General features: G+C 41.4%; 1 protein-coding gene across 9 annotated transcripts in view; it reads left to right on the forward strand.

Moving 5' to 3' along the window:
- Positions 1 to 23,294, forward strand: part of LOC134347937 (HMG box transcription factor BBX) — a 165,677-nt gene that overhangs the window by 134,013 nt on the left and 8,370 nt on the right. For 8 of the 9 annotated variants that reach the window (XR_010018302.1, XM_063050596.1, XM_063050595.1 and 5 more), the window contains 6 exons: positions 4,874 to 5,636; positions 13,387 to 13,525; positions 14,328 to 14,476; positions 20,629 to 20,700; positions 21,649 to 21,834; positions 22,468 to 22,675. Coding sequence is in view for 8 of the 9 variants with exons in the window: in XM_063050596.1 (XP_062906666.1) it covers positions 4,874 to 5,636; positions 13,387 to 13,525; positions 14,328 to 14,476; positions 20,629 to 20,700; positions 21,649 to 21,834; positions 22,468 to 22,675 (1,517 nt within the window). In the remaining variant the exon portion in view is untranslated. The remainder of the gene's footprint in view (positions 1 to 4,873; positions 5,637 to 13,386; positions 13,526 to 14,327; positions 14,477 to 20,628; positions 20,701 to 21,648; positions 21,835 to 22,467; positions 22,676 to 23,294) is intronic. The other variant, XM_063050600.1, reaches the window with a different exon arrangement.

A 23,294-nucleotide genomic window follows, 5' to 3' on the forward strand; every position in this document is an offset into this window, starting at 1 on the left:
ATCCTCCGGCACCATCCCCGTTTCTAATGATTTTTGAAGTATTTCTGTCAGAGCCCATGCTATTTCCACACTAACTTTCCTCAAGGTCCTGGGGAATATCTTGTCCAGACCTGGAGACTTATCCACTTTTATATTCCTTAAAAGTGCCAGTACTTCCTCTTCTTTAATTGTCATACTTTCCATAACTACCCTTCTTGTTTCCTTTACCTTACACAATTCAATATCCTTCTCCTTAGTGAATACCGAAGAAAAGGAATTGTTCAAAATCTCCCCCCATCTCTTTTGGCTCCGCACATAGCCGTCCACTCTGATTCTCTAAGGGACCAATTTTATCCCTCACTATCCTTGTGCTATTAATATAACTGTAGAAACCCTTTGGATTTATTTTCACCTTACTTGCCAAAGCAGCCTCGTATATTCTTTTAGCTTTTCTAATTTCTTTCTTAAGAATTTTTTACATTCTTTATATTCCTCGAGCACCTCATTAACTCCAAGCTGCCTGTATTTATTGTAGATCCCTCTCTTTTTCCAAACCAAGTTTCCTGTATCCCTTGAAAACCATGGTTCTCTCAAACTTTTAACCTTTCCTTTCAACCTAACAAGAACATAAAGATCCTGTACCCTCAAAATTTCACCTTTAAATGTCCTCCATTTCTCTATTACAAACCCCATTTCCAGAAAAGTTGGGATAGTTTCCAAAATGCAATAAAAACAAAAATCTGTGATATGTTAATTCACATGAACCTTTATTTAACGGACAAAAGTACAAAGAAAAGATTTTCAATAGTTTTACTGACCAACTTAATTGTATTTTGTAAATATACACAAATTTAGAATTTGATGGCTGCAACACACTCAACAAAAGTTGGGACAGAGTTAAAATAAGATTGAAAAGTGCACAGAAAAGTCATGCTACTGTGACAATTATGGCCACCTGGGCTCAGTAGTACTTCGGAAAACCATTGTCACTCAACACAGTCCGTCGCTGCATCCAGAAATGCAACTTGAAACTGTGTTACGCAAGGAGGAAGCCATACATCAACTCTATGCAGAAACGCCAGCGAGTTCTCTGGGCCCGAGCTCATCTCAGATGGACTGAAAGACTGTGGAACTGTGTGCTGTGATCAGATGAGTCCACATTTTAGCTAGTTTTTGGAAAAAACAGGTGTTGAGTTCTCCATGCCAAAGATGAAAACGACCATCCAGGTTGTTATCAGCGAAAGGTGCAAAAGCCAGCATCTGTGATGGTATAGGGGTGCATCAGTGCCCATGGCATGGGTAAGTTGCATGTATATGAAGGTACCATTGACTGAGGCATATATTAGGATTTTAGAGAGACATATGTTGCCATCAAGGCGATGTCTCTTCCCGGGATGTCCATGCTTATTTCAGCAGGACAATGCCAGACCACGTTCTGCACGGGCTACAACAGCATGGCTTTGTAGACACAGAGTGCGTGTGCTTGACTGGCCTACTGCCAGTCCAGATCTATCTCCTATTGAAAATGTATTGCGCATCATGAAGAGGAGAATTAGACAACGGAGACCACAGACTGTTGAGCAGCTGAAGTCTTATATCAAGCAAGAATGGACAAAATTTCCAATTGCAAATCTACTACAATTAGTATCCTCAGTTCCAAAACAATTAAAAAGTGTTATTAAAAGGAAAGGTGATATAACACAATGGTAAACATGCCTCTGTCCCAACTTTTGTTGGGTGTGTTGCAGCCATCAAATTCTAAATTTGTGTATGTTTACAAAATACAATTAAGTTGGTCAGTAAAACTATTGAAAATCTTTTCTTTGTACTTTTGTCAGTTAAATAAAGGTTCAGGTGAATTAACATATCACAGATTTTTGTTTTTATTACATTTTGGAAAATATCCCAACTTTTCTGGATATGGGGTTTGTACATCCTTCGATTAAAACAAATTGTCCCAATCCACTCCTTCTAAATCCTTTCGCATCTCCTCAAAGTTAGCCTTTCTCCAATCAAAAATCTCAACCCTGGGTCCAGTCTTATCCTTCTCCATAATTATATTGAAACTAATGGTATTGTGATCACTGGACCCGAAGTGCTCCCCAACACATACCTCCGTCACCTGCCCTATCTCATTCCCTAACAGGAGATCCAACACTGCCCCTTCTCTAGTTGGTACCTCTATGTATTGCTGCAAAAAACTATCTTGCACACATTTGACAAACTCCAAACCATCCAGCCCTTTTACAGAATGGGCTTCCCAGTCTATGTGTGGAAAATTAAAATCTCCCACAATCACAACCTTGTGCTTACTACAAATATCTGCTATCTCCTTACAAATTTGCTCCTCCAGTTCTCGGTCCCCATTAGGTGGTCTATAATACACCCCTATAAGCGTCACTACACCTTTCCCATTCCTCAATTCCACCCAAATAGCCTCTCTAGACGAGTCCACTAATCTATCCTGCCAGAGCACCGCTGTTATATTTTCTCTGACAAGCAATGCAACACCTCCCCCTCTTGCCCCTCCTATTCTATCACACCTGAAGCAACGAAATCCTGGAATAATTAGTTGCCAGTCACACCCCTCCTGCAACCACATTTCACTAATAGCTACAACATCATATTTCCAGGTATCCATCCATGCTCTAAACTCATCCACCTTTCTTACAATGCTCCTAGCATTAAAATAGATGCATTTAAGAAATTCTCCACCTCTTACTCTCTGTTTATCCCTAATGGTGCAGACAACTTTGTTATCTTTTTTTTCCTTGTCCCCTACATCTTTGGTCTGAGTGCTCCTGATCTCTGTCCCCTGCCTATCCTCCCTCACACACTGTCTACTGGCTTTCTCTATCTGTGAACTAACCTCCTCTCTTCTAGTCTCTTTAATTTGATTCCCACCCCCCAACCATTTTAGTTTAAAGTCACCTCAGTTTATAGTGAATAAAATAACTTGTTAAGTAGTTCTACAGAAAAATAAAACAGAACTGTCAGTCTATAAATCTCTTGACCTTGAGACTTATCAGCTGAATAGTTCAAGTGAGAATATGAATGTGTTCTTGATGACAAGGACAGCCAAATATTCTTCATTGTACAAAAGCCAACTGAAATAAAATCACAGTACTTTGCAGTCAGTGATATGTTGAATTGCTCTGAAATATATTAAATTCATCGACAAAAGTCAAGTAAACGATGTATTTTAAACAGTCACAAGAAAATCTGCAGATGCTGGAAATTCAAGCAACACACACAAAAAATGCTGGTGAACGCAGCAGGCCAGGCAGCATCTATAAGAAGAGGTACAGTTGACATTTCCGATGAAGAGTCCCAGCCCGAAATGTTGACTGTACCTCTTCCTATAGGTGCTGCCTGGCCTGCTGCGTTCACCAGCATTTTTTGTGTGTGTTATTTTAAACAGTCAATACTTTTCCCCAGTACTTGCCAATTTACAGTGTATTAGAACTAAGGTTTTATTAATGTACTAAGGCAGTGTTCCCCAACCACCGGGCCACAAAGCATGTGCTACCGGGCCGCAAGGAAATGATATGATTTGGCGATATGAAACAATATGAGTCAGCTGCACCTTTCCTCATTCCCTGTCACACCCACTGTTGGAACTTGAACACATGTGAGGTCATGACCCGCACGTCATCCATATCAGCGCGGGAAGAAGATCAACTCCTCGAGCTTGCAAGTGACAGTGGGCTGAAAAGTATGTTTGACATAACATCTCTGCCGGCATTCTGGATCAAAGTCAAGGCTGAATATCCTGAGATGGCCATGAAAGCACTGAAAACGTTGCTTCCATTTCCAACATCATATCTCTGCGAAGTGGGCTTTTCTGCAATGAATGTAATGAAAACTAAATTGCCGAATAGACTGGACACAAGGAACCCCCTTCGAGTATCGCTGTCTCCCATCACCCCTCGATGGGACCGTCTCGTTGCAATGAGTTTATATGTTCATATGGGGAAAATATGTGCTGTGTGTTTAATATTAAATTCGTTAGATAAACCTTTTTAGAAAGGAAATTGAGTGTATTAGCCACTATTAAGTGACTTAGTTGACTTATCACCTATATTCCGGTCATGATTAACACCCCACCCCCCGAGACTGGTTGACCGGTCCGCAAGAATATTGTCAATATCAAATCGGTCCGCGGTGCAGAAAAGGTTGGGGACCCCTGTACTAAGCCATCAGTTTTCATCATCTATGGATGTCAACTTGTAACCTGTGATCACAAGGAACTGAGATGTGTTTAGTTCAACATCAGCTGGATGAAGTTTCTGTTCCTCCTTTTTAGAATTCAAATAAGTGTTTTATTTTATAGTGACTCTGGCCATTAATCATGTTTCCCATTCAAGTGAACCGCACTTATCAGAGCTTTATGCCATGTCGTCAAATTCAGGAACTTGCCTTTTGACACTTGGCCATAAGTTGTTTTAGCTTAAATGTTATAGTTCTAGTGGTGGTATTAAAACACACTGGTGTTAATTAGAATTGCCAGCAGCCTCTTGGCTATTTGTTTTCAAATATCATTGCCAGCCTTACAGGATTATGGCGTCTCTATAAATTAACGATTAATCCATCAGACAGTGAACAATCAGGAGGGATGGGGCTGGAGGGTGAATTCTGGGGGAGTAGAAAAGTCATATTTCCACTCAAAAAAAATTGTAGGGTTTTTATTTGAATATTTAAAATTTATTAATTTTATAACAATATTATAAATATGGAATCTTTATGAAACTGCTAAGAATAGAGCCAACTGAAGTTGGCAGTTCAAATCACATGCTATTCTCTGTTTTCTAAATTGGAAATTGGAAGGTTTGTGTATTCCAGTATGGGTTTTTTTGAAATTCTGTTTAATTGCACTGTGTATTATTTGCTTCAGATGTGTTCAGACCGGTTGGTAACAGAAGGAGTAAAAACTGAATCTTCTACAATTATCCTGGAAGATGAACATAAGCCTGAAATCCCCACTGTTAATTCTCCAATTGATACAAAGAATGACATTGATACTAAGCCAAGGGAGTGGATTGCTAATGAAAAACCATTGTCTTTGCTAACTGACAATTCTATGGCAAGTCTTAACAAAGGTGAAAAAATTAAGAAGAAGAAGAAGAAGAAAGTTAAACTTGACTCTACCAAAGTTGATAAACAGACATTTAAAAAAAGTGGAAAGAAACGGAAATCTTCTGAGTCTGACATAGATAGTTTAATGTATACTATTGATGCTGTGGCTAAAGGTGACTGGGGCACTGAAAAGCCTTCAGTAAGTCCAGTAAAAAGTGGACGATGCTCAGCAAAGTCAACTGAAAATCAATTACACTCTGTCTCCAGCCCACCAAAGAAAAAAATTAAACCAAAACCAATAAAATTATCTGCTGAGAAAGTTTCAGAACTCAACAAACACTCAAAGGTGTCTGATTCTGAGAAGATTACCACCATCCCCGTCAAAACTGAAACATTTCCTATAACTGATCAACTGCTTTCACATAGTGCACTAAGTGAAGTGAAAGGTGAAAGCAAGGAAATCAACAAAAAAACAGAAGCTTCTGGGTCCAGAAAATCTGAACGAGCATGTAAAGGTGCCCTTTACAAGACTTTAGTGTCAGAAGGCATGTTGACATCTTTACGGGCTAATGTTGACAGAGGTAAGTGAAGAAATTTCAAAACATAGATTTCCTGGTTATATTTTTGGGATTCTTGTATTACACCTTGGAAATTATGAGTATGTTTGATGACCATTGTTTTCTAATAGAACCTTGTATTTTGAAACTCAAAAATGTAAGGTGGTCTTCTTATCATGTCCACGGACAGTCTATACATGGTCCAGCCAGAACTGGACATATTTTTGCGCCTTGTTGTTGAATTCAGCAAGATCTGCAACAGTACGGGGTTCCCCTAGTGATGGGCATTGCAGGAGATGTTGCATAGTTTGTGGCTCAGTTCCACATATTCAAGTTGTCGGGCCAAGGTGGAAGCGTTCACGTCGCGGCCCTGTTTCAACCAACTCTACCACCACCACGCGCAGCATGTAGTGTAAGGAGGTTGAATTAAAATAACTAAAGTCACAATTCTGCAGAGCTTTACTGAGTTGCCAATTATATGCTTATAAGTCTAGTAGCAATTATATATAAATAATTTTTCCAAGCTGTTCTTGAACTTCTATATGTTTATAAAGATGTCTCCAAATTTAGCACATAGAAGTCAAGCAGTTGGATTTCACTTGCTTTTAATGCAGTAATTCTAGTCCACTGTAAAATGCCATAAGGTTGATGAAAAGGCATTTGAAACAGCATTAAGATAATTTGTTCTCCCCCACCCCAAAAATGCACAAATGCATTCTCTGACAAGTCACCATGCACTAGACCGGATAAGGTGTCAGCCCTCAATGATATTCCTCATGGTAGAGGAACAGTAGCGCTGTCAGGATGAGCTGCAAACAATTAAAAACAGATGTGACAAGCAAATATTGAATCACAGATTTGTTTGTTCAGGGTATCTTTGCAAAATATCTGAAGGATTATTATGTGTTAGCTGAAATACCCTGCCTGATTACCATATTGGTAGCAATGATTAGAGTGTTGAGGTTGCTTATTTTACATTGGGTGTTATAATTTTACCACCAATTTATAAGGTTGTTGCCAAAATTCTACATGAATAATACCTCCCATCTCTGCTCATTGGAGAGATTAATCTTTGGATGCCAAGCAAAACATCCCCTTCCTCCTTCTCTTAATCCTGCTTCAGCTTTGAAGGAGTGTAAACCTTTACCAGTTTATGGAAAGGTTCTTAATGGGAGCCTTAATGGATCCCAGTGTGGTCAATGGGTGTCTGCCGGTAATGGTGGTAAATACCAGTGCATTGAATACCACCTGGTTCTCAAAGTAGATGAAAGCACCTCTCTAGTGCTTATTGAGCAGCAACTTGGAGAAATGCACAGAGAAAATTATAGACCTTTCCTGTGGCTAGGAAGCTGAGGTTCATCATGACCTTGACCTCCATGAGAGCAGTTGAGGCATAGACAAATGTGACAATGGGTTTTCTCTGCAATATTTCCCAAAACCATGAGCCATAAATACATTGTTCATCAGACAGGCTGAAGTAGCATAGAGTGTAGAGTCACAGAGCACTACAGCGCTGAAGCAGGCATTCAGCCCATTTTTCCTAGTCACATCGACCCACACCTGGGCCATTGACCTCAATACCCTTCCATCCATGTACTTACTCAAACAAATCTAAATGCTGCAATGAAACCCGCATCCATCACTCCCGCTGTCAGCCTGTTCTACCTTTGCACTATCCTCTGTGTGAAGAAGTTCCCCCGCAGGTTCTCCTTAAATAATTTACCTTTCTCCTTTAAACTATGACCTCCAGTTGTAGTCCACCCAGTCTAGTGGGAAAAGCCTGTTTGCTTTTATCCAATTGAAACACTCTGGTTCCATCGACTGCATAAGTCTAGGGAACATACCTCCGGCCCCGCCAAACGTGTCAGATTGAGTTGCAAAACCCGAGAACCTCGGGTTTGTGTGGATGCGGTGTGATTTATTACCCTATTATAATTAAGCACCACGAATACAATTAAAAGCTTTAGCTTTATAATTCTTAATTTGACAAAAGGGTTAGTAAAGAAAAAGCAAAAAAAAAAGAAAAGGGCCCATTTTAATGAAACAGTCTAACGTGCACATGTTGAAGCTCACAGTTTCCCCTTTGCCAATCCTCCTTCGCTCTCCCTGGGCTTTGTCGAATTATGGCCCAGCTCCTGGTTGAGTGCTACACCCTCTTCTCTCCGGCGTCTTTTCCCTTCATCTCCCACTGAAAAAAAAAGACCCAGCTCATACCGGTTCAGGCACAAAATATGAAAACACACTCCTTTCATTGGACGGCTCACATTCCAAAGCACCCATATCTCTAACCATAACCAAACACTGCTTCTACAGAAAGACCATTACATTTGCAGTGAATCCTTTCTCAGGGTGTTACACTATCTAAACTCCTCATAATTTTATACATCTCTATCAAATATCCCCTCTTTCTCCTATGTTGCAGAGAATAAACTCTTAACATATTCAAACTTTCCCTACAATACTGGTCCTCAAGTTCCAGCAACATCCATGTGCAGTGCCTATAAGAAGTATTCACCCCCCCCCCCGCCATGGAAATTTTCATGTATTATTGTTGTACAACATTGTATCACAGTGGATTTACTTTGGCTTTTTTTACACTGGTCAACAGAAAAGACTCCTTTTGTGTCAAAGTGAAAACAAATTTCTACAAACTTGTCTAAATTTATTACAATTATTAAACACAAAATAATTGCATAAGTATTCATCCCCTTTAAGTCAGTATTTAGTAGATGCACCTTTGGCAGCAATTACAGCTTTGAGCCTGTGTGGATAGATCTCTATCAGCCTTGCGCATCTGGACACTGCAAATTTACCCCAATCTTCTTTACAAAACTGGTCAAGCTCTGTTAGATTGCATGGGGATCATGAGTGAACAGCACTTTTCAAGTCCAGTCACAAATTCTCAATTAGATTGAGGTCTGGACTCTGACTTGGCCACACCAGGGCATTAACTTTGTTGTTTTTAAGCCATTGCTGTGTAGCTTGGGGTCATTGTCTTGCTGGAAAACAAATCTTCTCCCAAGTCACAGTTCTCTAGCAGACTGCATCAAGTTTTCCTGTATTTTGCTGCATTCATTTTACCCTCTACCTTTACAAGCCTTCCAGGGCCTGTTGCAGTGAAGCATCCCCACAGCATAATGCAGCCACCACCATGCTTCATGGCCAGGATGGTGTGTTTTTGATGTGCAGTGTTTGGCTTATGCCGAGCATAGCGTTTAGTCTGATGACCGAAAAGCTGATTTTTTTATTAGTCCATAGACCCCTCTTTCAGCTGACTTCAGAGTCTCCCACATGCATACTCTCTGGCATACTCTCGCCGAGATTTCATGTGAGTTTTTTCCAACAGTGGCTTTCTCTTTGCCACTCTCACAAAGGTGACTGGTGAAGCACCCGGGCAAAAGTGGTTGTTTGCACAGTCTCTCCCATCTCAGCCACTGAAGCTTGTATCTCCGGCAAAGTTGTGATGGGTCTCTTGGTTGCCTCCCTCACTAGTCTCCTTGCACAGTCTCTCAGTTTTTGAGGACGGCTTGCTCTAGGCAGATTTACAGCTGTGCCATATTCTTTCCATTTCTTGATGACTGACTTAACTGTACTCCAAGGGATAGTCAGTGACTTGGAAATGTTCTTGTATCCATCTCCTGACTTGTGCTTTTCAATAACCTTTTCTTGGAGTTACTTGGAGTCTTCTTTTGTATTCCTGGTGTAATATTTGCAAAGATACTGACTCATCAACTGACCTTCCAAGTACAGGTGTATTTTTACTACTATGAATGGAAGCACTTTGAGTGCCCACAGGTCTCCAAAAACAGATCTCCATTTAACTAATTATGTGACTTCTTAAAATAAAATTGGCTGCACCAGTGATGATTTGGTGTGTCATATTAAAGAGGGTGAATACTTATTCATTCAATTATTTTGTGTTTTATATTTCGAATTAATTTGTAGAGATCTGCTTTCACTTTGACACAAAAGTGTCTTTTTTTATTGATCTGTGTCCAAAAAAGCAAGTGAATCCACTGTGATTCAATGTTGTAAAACAATAAAACATGAAAACTTTCAAGGGGGATGAATGTATTTTATAGATGCTGTAAATTTTCTCTGTACTCTTTCAATCTTACTGGACATCTTCCCTGTAGGTAGGTGACCAGAACTGCATGCAATACTCCATACATGGCCTCAACAATGTCTTGAATAACTTCAATGTAACCATAAGACAATAAGTTATTGGAGCAGAATTAAGCCATTTGGCCCATCAAGTCTGCTTCGCCATTTCATCATGGCTGATCCATTTTTTCCCTCAGCCACAATCTCCTGCCTTCTCCCCGTATCCCTTTCATGCCCTGACCAATCAAGAATCTATCAACCTCTGCCTTAAATATGCATGAAGACTCCACAACTACCTGTGGCAACAAATTCCACAGATTCACGACTCTCTGGCAAAAGAAATTCCTCCCCATCTCTGTTCTAAAAGGATGCTCCTCTATTCTGAGGCTATGTCCTCTGGTCTTAGACTCTCCCACCATAAGAAATATCCCCTCCACATCCTCTATATCAAGGTCTTTCACCATTCAATAGATTTCAATGAGGTCACCCCTTATTCTTCTAAGTTCTAGTGAATACTGGCCCAGAGGCATCAAACGCTCTTCATATGACAAGCCATTCAATACTGGAGTTATCTTAGTGAACCTTCTTTGAACCCTGTCCAGTTTCAGCACATCCTTTCTATGATAAGGGGCCCAAAACTGCTCATTCCAACATCCAACATCACAACTCCTGTACTCAATACTCTGATTTATGAAAAACAATATGCCAAAAGATCTGTTTATGACCCTATCTATCTGTGAGGCCACTTTAAAGGTATGTGGTGCTTCTGAAGACTCTGATAGCAACCCTTGTTTCATCTCATGCCTCAAAGTCTCCAATCAAAGCTGCGTAGTCATCTATGGCTATAAAGATTCTTCCAGTGATGGAGAGACTCCTGATGTCTCCCCTAAACTTCACTCCCTTAACTTTGTACATATGCCCTCTGGTGTTAGCTATTTGTGCCCTGGGAAACAAGTACTGGCTATCCACCCTATCTATGACTCTCATAATCTTGCAGACCTCTGTCAAGTCTCCTCTCATCCTTTTACGCTCCAAAGAGAAAAGTCCCAGCTCTGCTTACCTTGCCTCTTAAGACTTGTTTTCCAATCCAGGCAACGTCCTGATAAATCTCCTCTGCACCCTCTCCATAGCTTCCACATCCTTCCTATAATGAGGTGACCAGAACTGAACACAATACTCTTTAAGTGTGGTTTCACCAGGGATTTGTAGAATTGCAACATGACCTCTCTACTCTTGAACTCAACCCCCCTATTAATGAAGCCTAGCATCCCATAGGCTTCCTTAATTATCCTATCAACCTGTGCAGCGACCTTGAGGGATGTATGGATTTGAACCCCAAGGTCCTTCTGTTCATCCACACTCTTAAGTAGCTGACCATTAACCCTGTACTCAGCCTTCTGGTTTGTCCTTCCAAAATGCGTCACCTCACACTTATCCGGATTGAACTCCATCTGCCACTTTTCTGCCCAACTTTGCATCCTGTCTATATCCTCTTATAAGCTTCAACAACCTACAGCTCCATCTGCAACTCCTCCAATCTTGGTGTCATCTGCAAACTTACTCACCCATCCTTCCGCCTCTTCATCCAGGTCATTTGTAAAAATAACAAAGAGCAGGGGTCCCTGGACAGATCCTTGCAACACTCCACTAGTCTCCGACCTCTAGGCAGAATACTTTCCTTCCACTACTACCCTCTGCTTTCTTCCTGTAAGCCAATTTTTTATCCAAACAGCCAAGGTTCCACTGATCCCATGCCTCATAACCTCCTCGATGAGTCTCTCGTGGGGGACCTTGTCAAATGCCTTGCTAAAATCCATGTAGACCACATCTACTGCCCTACGCTCATCAATTTCTTTTGTTACCTCTTCAAAAAAAAACTCAATTAGGCTCGTGAGGCACGACCTTCCCTTCACAAAGCCATGTTGACTATCCTTGAGTAGATTGTACTTCTCTTTATGCTTGTAGATCCTATTCTTAAGAATCCTTTCCAATAATTTGCAGACCACCGATGTAAGACTCACTGCTCTATAGTTCCCAGGATTCTCCCTATTACCTTTTTTAAACATTTGCCATTTTCCAATCCTCCGGCACCTCCCCTGCAGCCAAAGAGGATTCAAAGATCATAGCTACTGCTCCAGCAATCTCTTCTCTCACTTCCCACAGCAACCTGGGGTATATCATATCCTGCCCTGGGGACTTATCAATCTTGATGTTTTTAAGAAGGTCCAACAGTTCTTCCTTAATCTCCACATTGTCCAGCACACAGGCCTGTTCTGTTTCGACCTCACCCTGATCAAGGTCCTTTTCACTTGTGAATACTGAAGCCAAGTATTCATTTAGGACCTCCCCAACCTCCTCCGCTTCCAGGCACCTGTTGCCTTCTTTATCCTTTAGCGGCCCCACCTTCATTCTTCTCATCCTTCTGTTGTTCGCATATGCATAGAATGCCTTGGGGTTCTCCTCAATCCTACATTCTTGTTTCATCACCCCATCTCTGCTTTCCAACCCACAGCTCTCACCCCAGCCCAACTGAGAAGCTGTTTCTTTCCCTCTTTGTTGAGTTCAACGTGACAAAAATCCACTGGTTTCATAATTATTTAGATCCTGATATGATTATTCAAACAGCTATATAAATTACAATTTAATTCGTTAGAATGACTTAAGTGAAATAACTTCCATTCACAAATTTGATAACTAATTTGGAGCACAGGGAAATTCCAAACAATTGAAGTTTGTTGTCTCTAGATGGCAGCATTGCAAATAATTCCGTAGTAATGGTTGCCCTGTGAGAAATAGTGTATCGATTTTCCACAGAGCCCTTATAAACTGTGCTGTGTATTAGGCTCTGTCCTGGAATCTGTTCAAGATTCAGAAGTGATGATGTTATTGTTGAAATGCATCATCCAGGGAAATGTTAGTTTCAACAAGGGCACTCGACAGAGGAATTACATCCGCCTTCAGTAGCTAGAAAGTGGAGAACAAAAAAATGTACAGGCAGCTCTGTCTTTTGTGATAACTATTCACTGATCAGCACCCTTGTGTATGCAAATGCTGAATAAGGTTTAGTCAGATTCCACTCTGGTTGAATATCACATTGGAACTTGCTGATGTTCGGAGAGTTAGTAGTATACAATGTGCCTTCTTAAGTATATTGTCTTCATCAGGCAGGAAGTGAATATACTAGCTTTAATGTTCACCTTGTGTAACTGGGAGATAAAAAAACAAATTTCATATGTATAAGGGTACATTTTGTCCATCATGTTTTGATCTATGCTGGCTTGGAAATTGCAGTTATAGGCAATTACCATCAGCTGTATAACGGCGGAACTTCTGCTCTAAGGAGCACTGCAGATCTTAGACCAAACTGCATAAATTTAGATCAGAAATACAAAGGAGTAGATGTAGTGTTTTCCATTGAATACACCATATTGCTAGTGGAACACCAAACCAATTTATAAGTTGGAATTTCTAACCTCGTATTCCTTGTACTTCAGCTGTCGGTCACAAAAAGAAGCCTTGCATGTTAGCCTTGAGCTAGATCTATCACGGAACATAAGCACTGGTGTTCTTAAGGAACCAGATTAACTTGGGAAATGGGTTGATATCAGTTAGTGTTATGGATGTGGCTGTAATTTGCATCTCTTCATTGAATATATGTTTATACTTTCAGGCAAGAAAGCTTCAGGGAAAGGGGGATCGTCTGATCATGAAGGATGTTGGAAGGAGGAAGACTGGACATTTTCAAATGTTGGAAGCAGTGGAACCAAAAAGTTGAAGAAATTGAAACAAAAAGATGAATCGGCCCTTGGGTAAGAAATCCGTTTTCTTCTTCACTGCTATTAGAAATTTAACCTGTAGTTCACTCATTCAGCAAATGGATTTTTATGCCTACCAATTATTCGTACATAATTTCTAAGAAATGTTCTGAGGTGAGCATTGCTGCAACTTGATTTTCAGTGGGTCTTGAAAGAAATGATATTGTGGCCCCAGCAATCTGTTTGTATGCTTCTAGCTGATACTTGTATCTCTTATTAGGTGATACTTCTCTACAAGATTAACATGCAGCTTTTAGCAAATAGTACTTTCTTTTGTCAGGTACCATTTGGAATATGTCAAAATGTGTCTACTATAATTTATTTTTGTTATCAGAGCTTGGCTTAGGGTTAGAAAAAAACCTTGCAATGGTTTATTATGTTTTACTATTGCCAAAATCATCTTTAAACTTATTTCTTTAATATTTTGGATGTTGTTATAAATAGTTTTAATAACTCACTATCTGTAAACTATGATTAGAATATGTAATTTAGCAAACAGAAACCTGGTGAAAGCACCCTTTTTTTTTGCTGATCAGTTTTGTTAACGAATCAGCCATGACGAAGCAGTGGTCGGGATGAGAGGGCACGTTACCATTGAACTGCATTATAGATCATGCATTGAGTAACATAAATAGTCCACATATTCATCAAGAATCCAACAAAACTTCATTGTTATCTGAAACAATGTTATCTCAGTTGAAGAAACTTCACTAAAGGGGAATCTACTGAAGTTTGATGACTTGACCAGCATTGTGATTATAACAAGGATTTAAGGGTTCTGTTTCTTTCATTCCAGCTTAGGGAATCTAGAGCAGGAATTTGAAAAGAAATTCAACAGCCTTCCTCAATACAGTCCAGTAACCTTTGACCGCAAGAACTCAACAATGACAAGGAAAAAGAAGAAGAATAGGAGTGGATCCACTGAGCAACTGAAGTGTGATAAAGGTGGGACCAGAAAGAATGAAATATTCAGGGATAATTAAATCATGAACAGAAGTAGAAATGCCAAACATTGGCTGTGATTTAAGTGTTCATTGCCTTTAGGTTTCAGTGATAGTAATTGCCACTTCAGGTACCTGTATACTTTGCAGGAAACCCTGGGAAACAATTAGCAGATCAGACGGTCACATTGGGGAAAGAAGCATAATTAACCTTTTAAGGTGAAGATCTTTCATGGATAGCTACCAAACTGAAACATAATTCTGTCTCTTATTCCACAAGTGCTTCCTGCGTAACAAGTATTTACATTAATTGTTTTTATTTCAAATTTGCAGTATCTGCATTATTTTGATTTTGTACTTTATTTTAAATGGACATATTCAGTTACTTTACATTAATGCCCCAAAAGAAAAAGAAGGACCCAAATAATTATTATCTCATTGTAAATTGTCCCATGATTAGGCTACGGTTAAATAGAGGGTTACCAGGCAGCCTGGCTCGAAGGGCCAGAAGGGCCAATTCCATGCTGTATTTTAAATACATAAAATTAAAAAAAGTTATGCACTGCAAATAATGAAACTAAGAGAACTCACCGCATATGAGAATTTACAGAACTAAGTTTTGGCTATTGCTGGGTTCAGAAAAGGTTACTGGTGTGAGGGGTAGATTATTAAGCATGCGTATTTCAGATTGGTAGTTTTGAGGGACCAATAACTAATTGCCAGGCTCGGTGAACACCACAACATCAAACCAGTTACTAGTTTATATCTTGATTGTGATATTAGGTGAGTTTTGTGAAGCAACACCTCATGTACCGTCTAGGTAGTCTCCAGCCCCTTGGTATGAACATAGAATTCTCCAACTTCCGGTAATTCCCTCCCTCTCCCTTCCTCTATCCCTATTTTATATCACCACCCTCATATTCCGCCCCCTTCTACTACTTCATATTGTTCTCCTGCCAATCACCTCCCTGCTTCCCCTCCCCCACCCCTTTGTCTTTAAAATTATTGTTTTTTTCCAACTACCAGCATTCTTCAAACCCTCCCCAAAGTTCTTCCTTCAGTCCTGACAAAGGGTTTAGGCCCGAAACGTCGACTAATCTTATCAACTGATGCTGACTGACCTGCTGAGTTCCTCCAGCGCATTGTGAGTGTTCACTTGAAATCTATAATGCTACTACCAACAGGGCTAATCAGTGCTATCATTTCTGCCACAGCAAGGTTGGCCACAAACCTCACTGTGATAGACAAACTGCTCCTTAATGTGAGCTTTCATCTCTTTCCCTTTTACAAGAGGTGAGAGTGTTAAATTGAATGAAGTGAAATTTATGTTTTATTGATGTTTTATCATTTTATTGACTCTGCCTCTCGTCGCTTCTCCCGTCAAGCTCTGAAGGTGACCCTCTCTGCCATGAGGAGGTATTTGGTGTCCCTATCCCAGACCCTTCCACACCTTCGGGACACTTTCTTCGCCATCTGTAATGGTCCTACCCATTATTTCATCCTCCGTCGGATCCATGCCTGCAATCGCCATTTTTTTTGACTGTGTCATGTTAGGCAAAGATCGCAAGATCCTACATCTGCGGACCCCAGAGCCTGCTGGCCCTGAAACTAGCAGGCATGAACTTCAGATTGCCTCTGCCATTGATCTCGCCGGCTCCAACACCTCAGGGCATATTCAAAACCCGGACTCCAGCAACAACCATGGACACATTCAAAGCGATAGCACAACCACCAACTGCAACTCCAGCCTTGAGCTCCAGGCCGGGTCTTTATGTGCTGCTATTGTGACTCCCGTCTCCCCTTCCCCCACCAATACTCTGCAATCCCGTCTCCCTCAGATCCCATCGTCAGCTCCTGGGTACTCAGAGGCTCCATCTTCCTCTCACCCCAACCCTCCCCTCTCCACCGACACCCCCAGCCTCCCCCCTCCCCCCTCTGATCCCAGCTCTCATTCATACCAGGTCTTTACCATCCCCTCCGACCTTCAACTGTCAGAGGCAGAACGCTCTGTCCTCAGTAAGGGCCTCACCTTTGTCCCCCTTCGCCCACACCTCAGCGAGTTCCGTGTTCGCCACGATGCGGAACTTTTCTTCCGCCGTCTCCGTCTCCGAGCCTACTTCTTCGGTAAGGACTCTTCCACCCCCACCGATGACCCCTTCTCCCGTCTTCAACCCTCCTCTTCTTCATGGACACCCTGCTCTGGATCTCTTTATCGCTATCTGCCGACGGGACATCAACCGTCTCGACTTCACCGCATCTTGTTCCCGTTCCAACCTCACTCCTTCCGAACGCTCTGCTCTCCACTCCCTCCGCACTAATCCTAACCTTACTATTAAACCCGCCGATATGGGGGGTGCTGTTGTAGTCTGGCGTACTGACCTCTACCTTGCCGAGGCACAGCGACAACTTGCGGATACCTCCTTTTATTTACTCCTCGATCGTGACCCCACTAAGGAGCACCAGACCATTGTCTCCCACACCATCACCGACTTTATCCGCTCAGGGGATCTCCCATCCACTGCTACCAACCTTATAGTTCCCACACCTCGCACTTCCCGTTTCTACCTCCTACCCAAGATCCACAAACCTGCCTGTCCTGGCAGACCTATTTGTCTCAGCTTGCTCCTGCCCCACCGAACTCGTTTCTGCATACCTGGACACGGTTTTATCACCCCTTATTCAATCCCTTCCTACCTATGTTCGTGACACTTCTCATGCTCTTAAACTTTTCGATGATTTTAAGTTCCCTGGCCCCCACCGCTTTATTTTCACCATGGATGTCCAGTCCCTATATACTTCCATCCCCCATCAGGAAGGTCTCAAAGCTCTCCACTTCTTTTTGGATTCCAGACCTAATCAGTTCCCCTCTACCACCACTCTGCTCCGTCTAGCGGAATTAGTCCTTACTCTTAATAATTTCTCCTTTGGCTCCTCCCACTTCCTCCAAACTAAAGGTGTAGCTATGGGCACCCGTATGGGTCCTAGCTATGCCTGCCTTTTTGTTGGCTTTGTGGAACAATCTATGTTCTGTACCTATTCTGGTATCTGTCCCCCACTTTTCCTTCACTACATCGATGACTGCATTGGCGCTGCTTCCTGCACGCATGCTGAGCTCATTGACTTTATTAACTTTGCCTCCAACTTTCACCCTGCCCTCAAGTTTACCTGGTCCATTTCCGACACCTCCCTCCCCTTTCTAGATCTTTCTGTCTCTATCTCTGGAGACAGCTTATCCACTGATGTCTACTATAAGCCTACTGACTCTCACAGCTATCTGGACTATTCCTCTTCTCACCCTGTCTCTTGCAAAAACGCCATCCCCTTCTTGCAATTCCTCTGTCTCCGCCGCATCTGCTCTCAGGATGAGGCTTTTCATTCCAGGACAAGGGAGATGTTCTCCTTTTTTAAAGAAAGGGGCTTCCCTTCCTCCACCATCAACTCTGCTCTCAAACGCATCTCCTCCATTTCACGCACATCTGCTCTCACTCCATCCTCCCGCCACCCCACTAGGAATAGGGTTCCCCTGGTCCTCACCTACCACCCCACCAGCCTCCGGGTCCAACATATTATTCTCCGTAACTTCCGCCACCTCCAACGGGATCCCACCACTAAGCACATCTTTCCCTCCCCACCCCCCCCACTTTCCGCAGGGATTGCTCCCTACGCGACTCCCTTGTCCATTCGTTCCCCCCCCATCCCTCCCCACTGATCTCCCTCCTGGCACTTATCCTTGTAAGCGGAACAAGTGCTACACATGCCCTTACACTTCCTCCCTTACCACCATTCAGGGCCCCAGACAGTCCTTCCAGGTGAGGCCATACTTCACCTGTGAGTCGGCTGGGGTGATATACTGCGTCCGGTGCTCCCGATGTAGCCTTCTATATATTGGCGAGACCCGACGCAGACTGGGAGACCGCTTTGCTGAACACGTACGCTCTGTCCGCCAGAGAAAGCAGAATCTCCCAGTGGCCACACATTTTAATTCCACATCCCATTCCCATTCTGACATGTCTATCCACGGCCTCCTCTACCGTAAAGATGAAGCCACACTCAGGTTGGAGGAACAACACCCTATATTCCGTCTGGGTAGCTTCCAACCTGATGGCATGAACATTGACTTCTCTAACTTCCACTAATGCCCCACCTCCCCCTTGTACCCCATCTGTTATTTATTTTTATACACACATTCTTTCTCTCACTCTCCTTTTTCTCCCTCTGTCCCTCTGACTATACCCCTTGCCCATCCTCTGGGTCCCCCCCCCTTGTCTTTCTCCCTGGGCCTCCTGTCCCATGATCCTCTCATATCCCCTTTGCCAATCACCTGTCCAGCTCTTGGCTCCATCCCTCCCCCTCCTGTCTTCTCCTATCATTTTGGATCTCCCCCTCCCCCTCCCACTTTCAAATCTCTTACTAACTCTTCCTTCAGTTAGTCCTGATGAAGGGTCTCGGCCTGAAACATCGAATGTACCTCTTCCTAGAGATGCTGCCTGGCCTGTTGCGTTCACCAGCAACTTTGATGAGTGTTGCTTGAATTTCCAGCATCTGCAGAATTCCTGTTGTTTGAGATTTATGTTTGCAGGCTCGGCTTTGTCTCGGGTATCAGGGACGCAACAGTCCATTTCTGGATGCTATCTGTGGAAGAGAATTGATTCTCCTTTCCACTCATCCCCCACAGCTTTTGTTGATCATCTTCTACCCAGTACTATGCAGCAGACCCATGCATGGCACTGTGGTCATGGTTCTGAGTGTACTTCTGAAAAGAACTAGCTCTTGCCAGTATTGACTTTGCTGTACAATCAACTGGTAACCGTGAGCCCGGACATGAGCATTGCCCAACACTGCCCACACAATTCTTGGTTGACCTAGATTAATCAAACGGTGTTCTTTAAAGTAGAACTTACTTTATCTTAGTACTTGCGTAATTCCCTCAGATTCTGCTAAACCTTTGTGCTGGATGGAATGCTACTTTGTCATTACTTATGCAGTTTCTGCCTTACCTTTTGATGATCTCATCTGGTGCTTCTGATCTTGGCTGTACTTTAGATCTGTGCTTTGTAATTGTGCACCTTGTATTCCCTCTACTCCTACTCCTTGCTGTCTCTCTTCTCCTCTTCCATTGTTGATTGTGTCCCACTCCTTATCAATGTTTTTCACCACTGTTCCTCTGCTCAACTTGCCTGAGGGAGATTGAGCTGGAAACCTCGAACTAGAGATCTTGCCTTTGGACGGAGGAAAGATCAAGATGGGAGTGAAATAGAGACTTTTCTTTATGCAAGGTCTTTTGAACTCTACCTTACACCTTAGATAGCTGTGGTTGGTCAGTCACTGTGTTGTAGACTCAGGTGGGTGGAGTTTTGGGGATTCGGAGAGTGAGAAGCACAATTCATTGTGTTTTATAATGAAGCAGGCTTGAGGAGCTGTGTTGTCATCTTCCACTTCTGTTCCTGGGGTTGCCATATTGTTAAATGTGTAAGCTTAGAAATGTTAATACACCCAGAAATGTGTGCTGTAGATGGATGTTAGATCAGTGTACTAAAAAACTTACACTTTTTTGTAAATGTATATTGCATATTTTGTGTTTGGAAATGTATTGCTCAGATCCAGGGGTGAGGCATTCAGTACAGGCTGAGATTTAGTACGAGGGTAAGTGGTCAAGTGTGGAGTTATGTACTTCAGCGATGGGATCTAAGAGTCAGAGTTATTGATAAGGCAAAGTAGTTTGACAATAAGTAGGTAGGTACGAGGCAGAAAGGAGATTACAATATGTACAATAGCTGCTATTTAAACATTTACATTTCACACAAGTAGCCATGGACCACCTTCTATCAACTGATCTTAGAATGGACAGAGCTTATTTTCGTACAATAATAATAGATGTGATCTTTAATAATAACACTCTATTCAAAAGTGACAAAATTTGTATGATTTCATACGTAGCCACACTAATAATGCTGTCATCAGCACAGCATATACAGAGATATTGTGCTGTATTATCCTCGTAGTGCAAGTGACAAAGGCTGATGTAAGGAGCTTAAAGGTTACCTATATCTTGACTTTCCATAAATTGGAATAGATTATGGATTTACCATGTATCACAAATCAGTTTGGTGAAGGCCAGCATTTTCTTTTTTTTATATTTTTATTTATATTTTTTAGGATCATCTGCACCTCAGAAAATAGTCAGCAAGTTTAAACACCAAAAGGACACACTTCATTTAACTGATAAAGGTACTAAAAGGGGTTAACATTGCTGTATACATTTTCTCATAGGGTGTGGGTGTCAAGGTAAGTGTCAGGATGCTTGCAGCTCTTGATCCTTTCAGATTTATTGTGTCATCCAGGTTCAGCGTAAGAGTTGTAAGTCCATTTATTCAGGTGACAGTGCATAGACAGAAATGTGAACAAAACAAATTCAGTGGCATTTCCACACATTAAAACATATACAGATTTAACTGCCTGTGTGAAACTGTTAGGTTATATTGTGACATTGTAATCTGTTAAATAGTAATCACACCCATGATAATCATTGTCTGGTAACCTCTGCATATTACAGGGGTCATTAATTACAATATTTCTGAGACAGATTATGCTTTCTTTCAGCGGAGTATCCATTAAAATGAATTACTGCTATGAAATTGTTTCAAGGCGTTTGTTTTACTATTAGTTCTTAAAAGTCACACTGCTTTGTGTTGCTAGTAATGCTAAGTAGCATGAAACCTTACTTAGGAAGAGAAACTTAAAACAGAGTAGACCTCTGTACAATGATTTTGGAATTGAATTTTGAACTTGCTCTGATACAACTATGATTAGCAATACAATTTAACTATGTGTCAGATAATAAATATACATGTATATTTAGATTCTATTGAAGTGTTCATTTCAAATAAAGACGAACATTCTGCTGTTCTCTGTAATGTTACTACATGTAATTAGGTTTCCTTTTAGATCCAATAGCTTCTTCAGATGGAGACACTAAGTAAAAATTGCTGCTTAGGTGGACCATTTGTTTGAAGTCCACACAAAAATCAATAAGGGAGATCTAACCATTAAGATATAACTTGGCATTAAATATATGTGTACATTGTCTCTGAATAAACTACTGAAGAAGCCTTGATTCAAGTTCAGGTTTACAGCTGTGATGTTTGTAATTTAGCATAGTTGTTTCTTCTACTTCAGCCATATTCCCACAAGATACAAACTCTGAGGATCATGCGGAGAAAGAAGATCATGCACCATCAATTCCAAGCAGTCTACTAATGGTCACACAAGAACCACTCGTTGGCAGCCAAAAGCGCAAGGCCAGAAAAACAAAAATAACACACCTAATCCGAACAGCTGATGGACGATTGTCACCTGCAGGGGGTGAGTACATCATGGCAGATTTTAGTTAGTGGCAAAGAAACCAAGTTTATCATTGAGTACAAGCTAACTTGAACTGTTCCAATGAGAGGGAGTTATTTATGTAGTGTGTCTCGAGTTGTAAATGGGACAACTGTTCCCTGGAGAACATTGTGAAGCAGTAGTGGTTTATCAGTAAACCTGGCCATGTTCTCAATATTACAGTTCAATATGATCACTGTAACCCTGTACAATGTGATAAACTATATAAAGTACACTGATGAACTCCCTATGCAGAGTTTCCTGGAATCCATGGAAACAGCAGCAGAAAATGGGAGTGTAATTTCACCTTAAATATAGATTCTTCTGGCTAATAAATATGAACAATTCTGTTGGATCTTTTGGATGTTAAACAGTTCGTATCACAGTGAGTCTCTGATCTCTCATGCATAAGAATTAATGAGGAGTAAGCATGTAGCTCCAGGGAAAGGTAATGGACAGATCTAATCATCCAGTCTGTGTACATGTATCTGCTAACATCATTAACACCACAGCACAACTGGCAGAGGCTTAATCCGTTGTGGAAAATAATTCACTTGTAATGTTGAAAAGGAAAAGTACGTAACATATCTTAAAATTGCTTTTCAATTTCTGCAGACCTAACAAAGGAGAAGATGTTATGTAAACAGGAGAAGAAAAAGCAGCCAGTAAAGACAGATGGTTTGACTAGTGGAGTCAACTATGGTAGCTCAGAAAATGAACAGGCTTGCAGTATTTCACCAGAAGTGCAAACTACATCAGCTATCCCAGCATTCTTCAGTTTAGCTGCCTTGGCAGAGGTTGCGGCAATGGAAAATGCACACAGGTGAGAAGTAAACTAGGTATCGGTTACTGTATAATAATAAAGAAACTACAGAGTGACAAAGAGAACTGCTCAGCAGATGAAGACAATTTCAATAAATGGGTGAGAGAGCACACACCAGAATCATTAAATAAATTATTTTACAATCATTTTATGAAAATGTGATAATGACCCAGATTAAGATGTTGCCAGTGAGGCACTCAAATTAATATCGACTAACAAAGCAAATTTGAGAATTTGCGAAATGAATCTGAGACATTACAGTATAGCAAAGCTCCTGAGCCATAAATGCCATTCCGTGGGAGCCACTTCTAACGCAGCAGCAAGAAAGCTTGTGAAGGTTTTCCCTATAGGCAAGCTGTTAGCATATTTAGTATGTTACAGTTTTAAAAGTTAAGATGCATATAATGATAAGGTGAATAAAAATCCTTAATTCTTTGCAGCTACTCATTGTTCATTTCAGTGGGGAAGATATCAGTGTATAAGAACTTACTCAAGTTGTGTGAAATTCCTGTAGCTTCCCACTCAGCCTCTGGACTCTATATGGAAGTCAATATTGGAGCCCGTCGAAGAAGTATCAAGAAGTTTGGATTTGTAGCATTTCCCCACGCAATCCAGCCCA

The sequence above is a fragment of the Mobula hypostoma genome, chromosome 6, assembly GCF_963921235.1.
Source record: "Mobula hypostoma chromosome 6, sMobHyp1.1, whole genome shotgun sequence".
NCBI lineage: Eukaryota > Metazoa > Chordata > Chondrichthyes > Myliobatiformes > Myliobatidae > Mobula > Mobula hypostoma.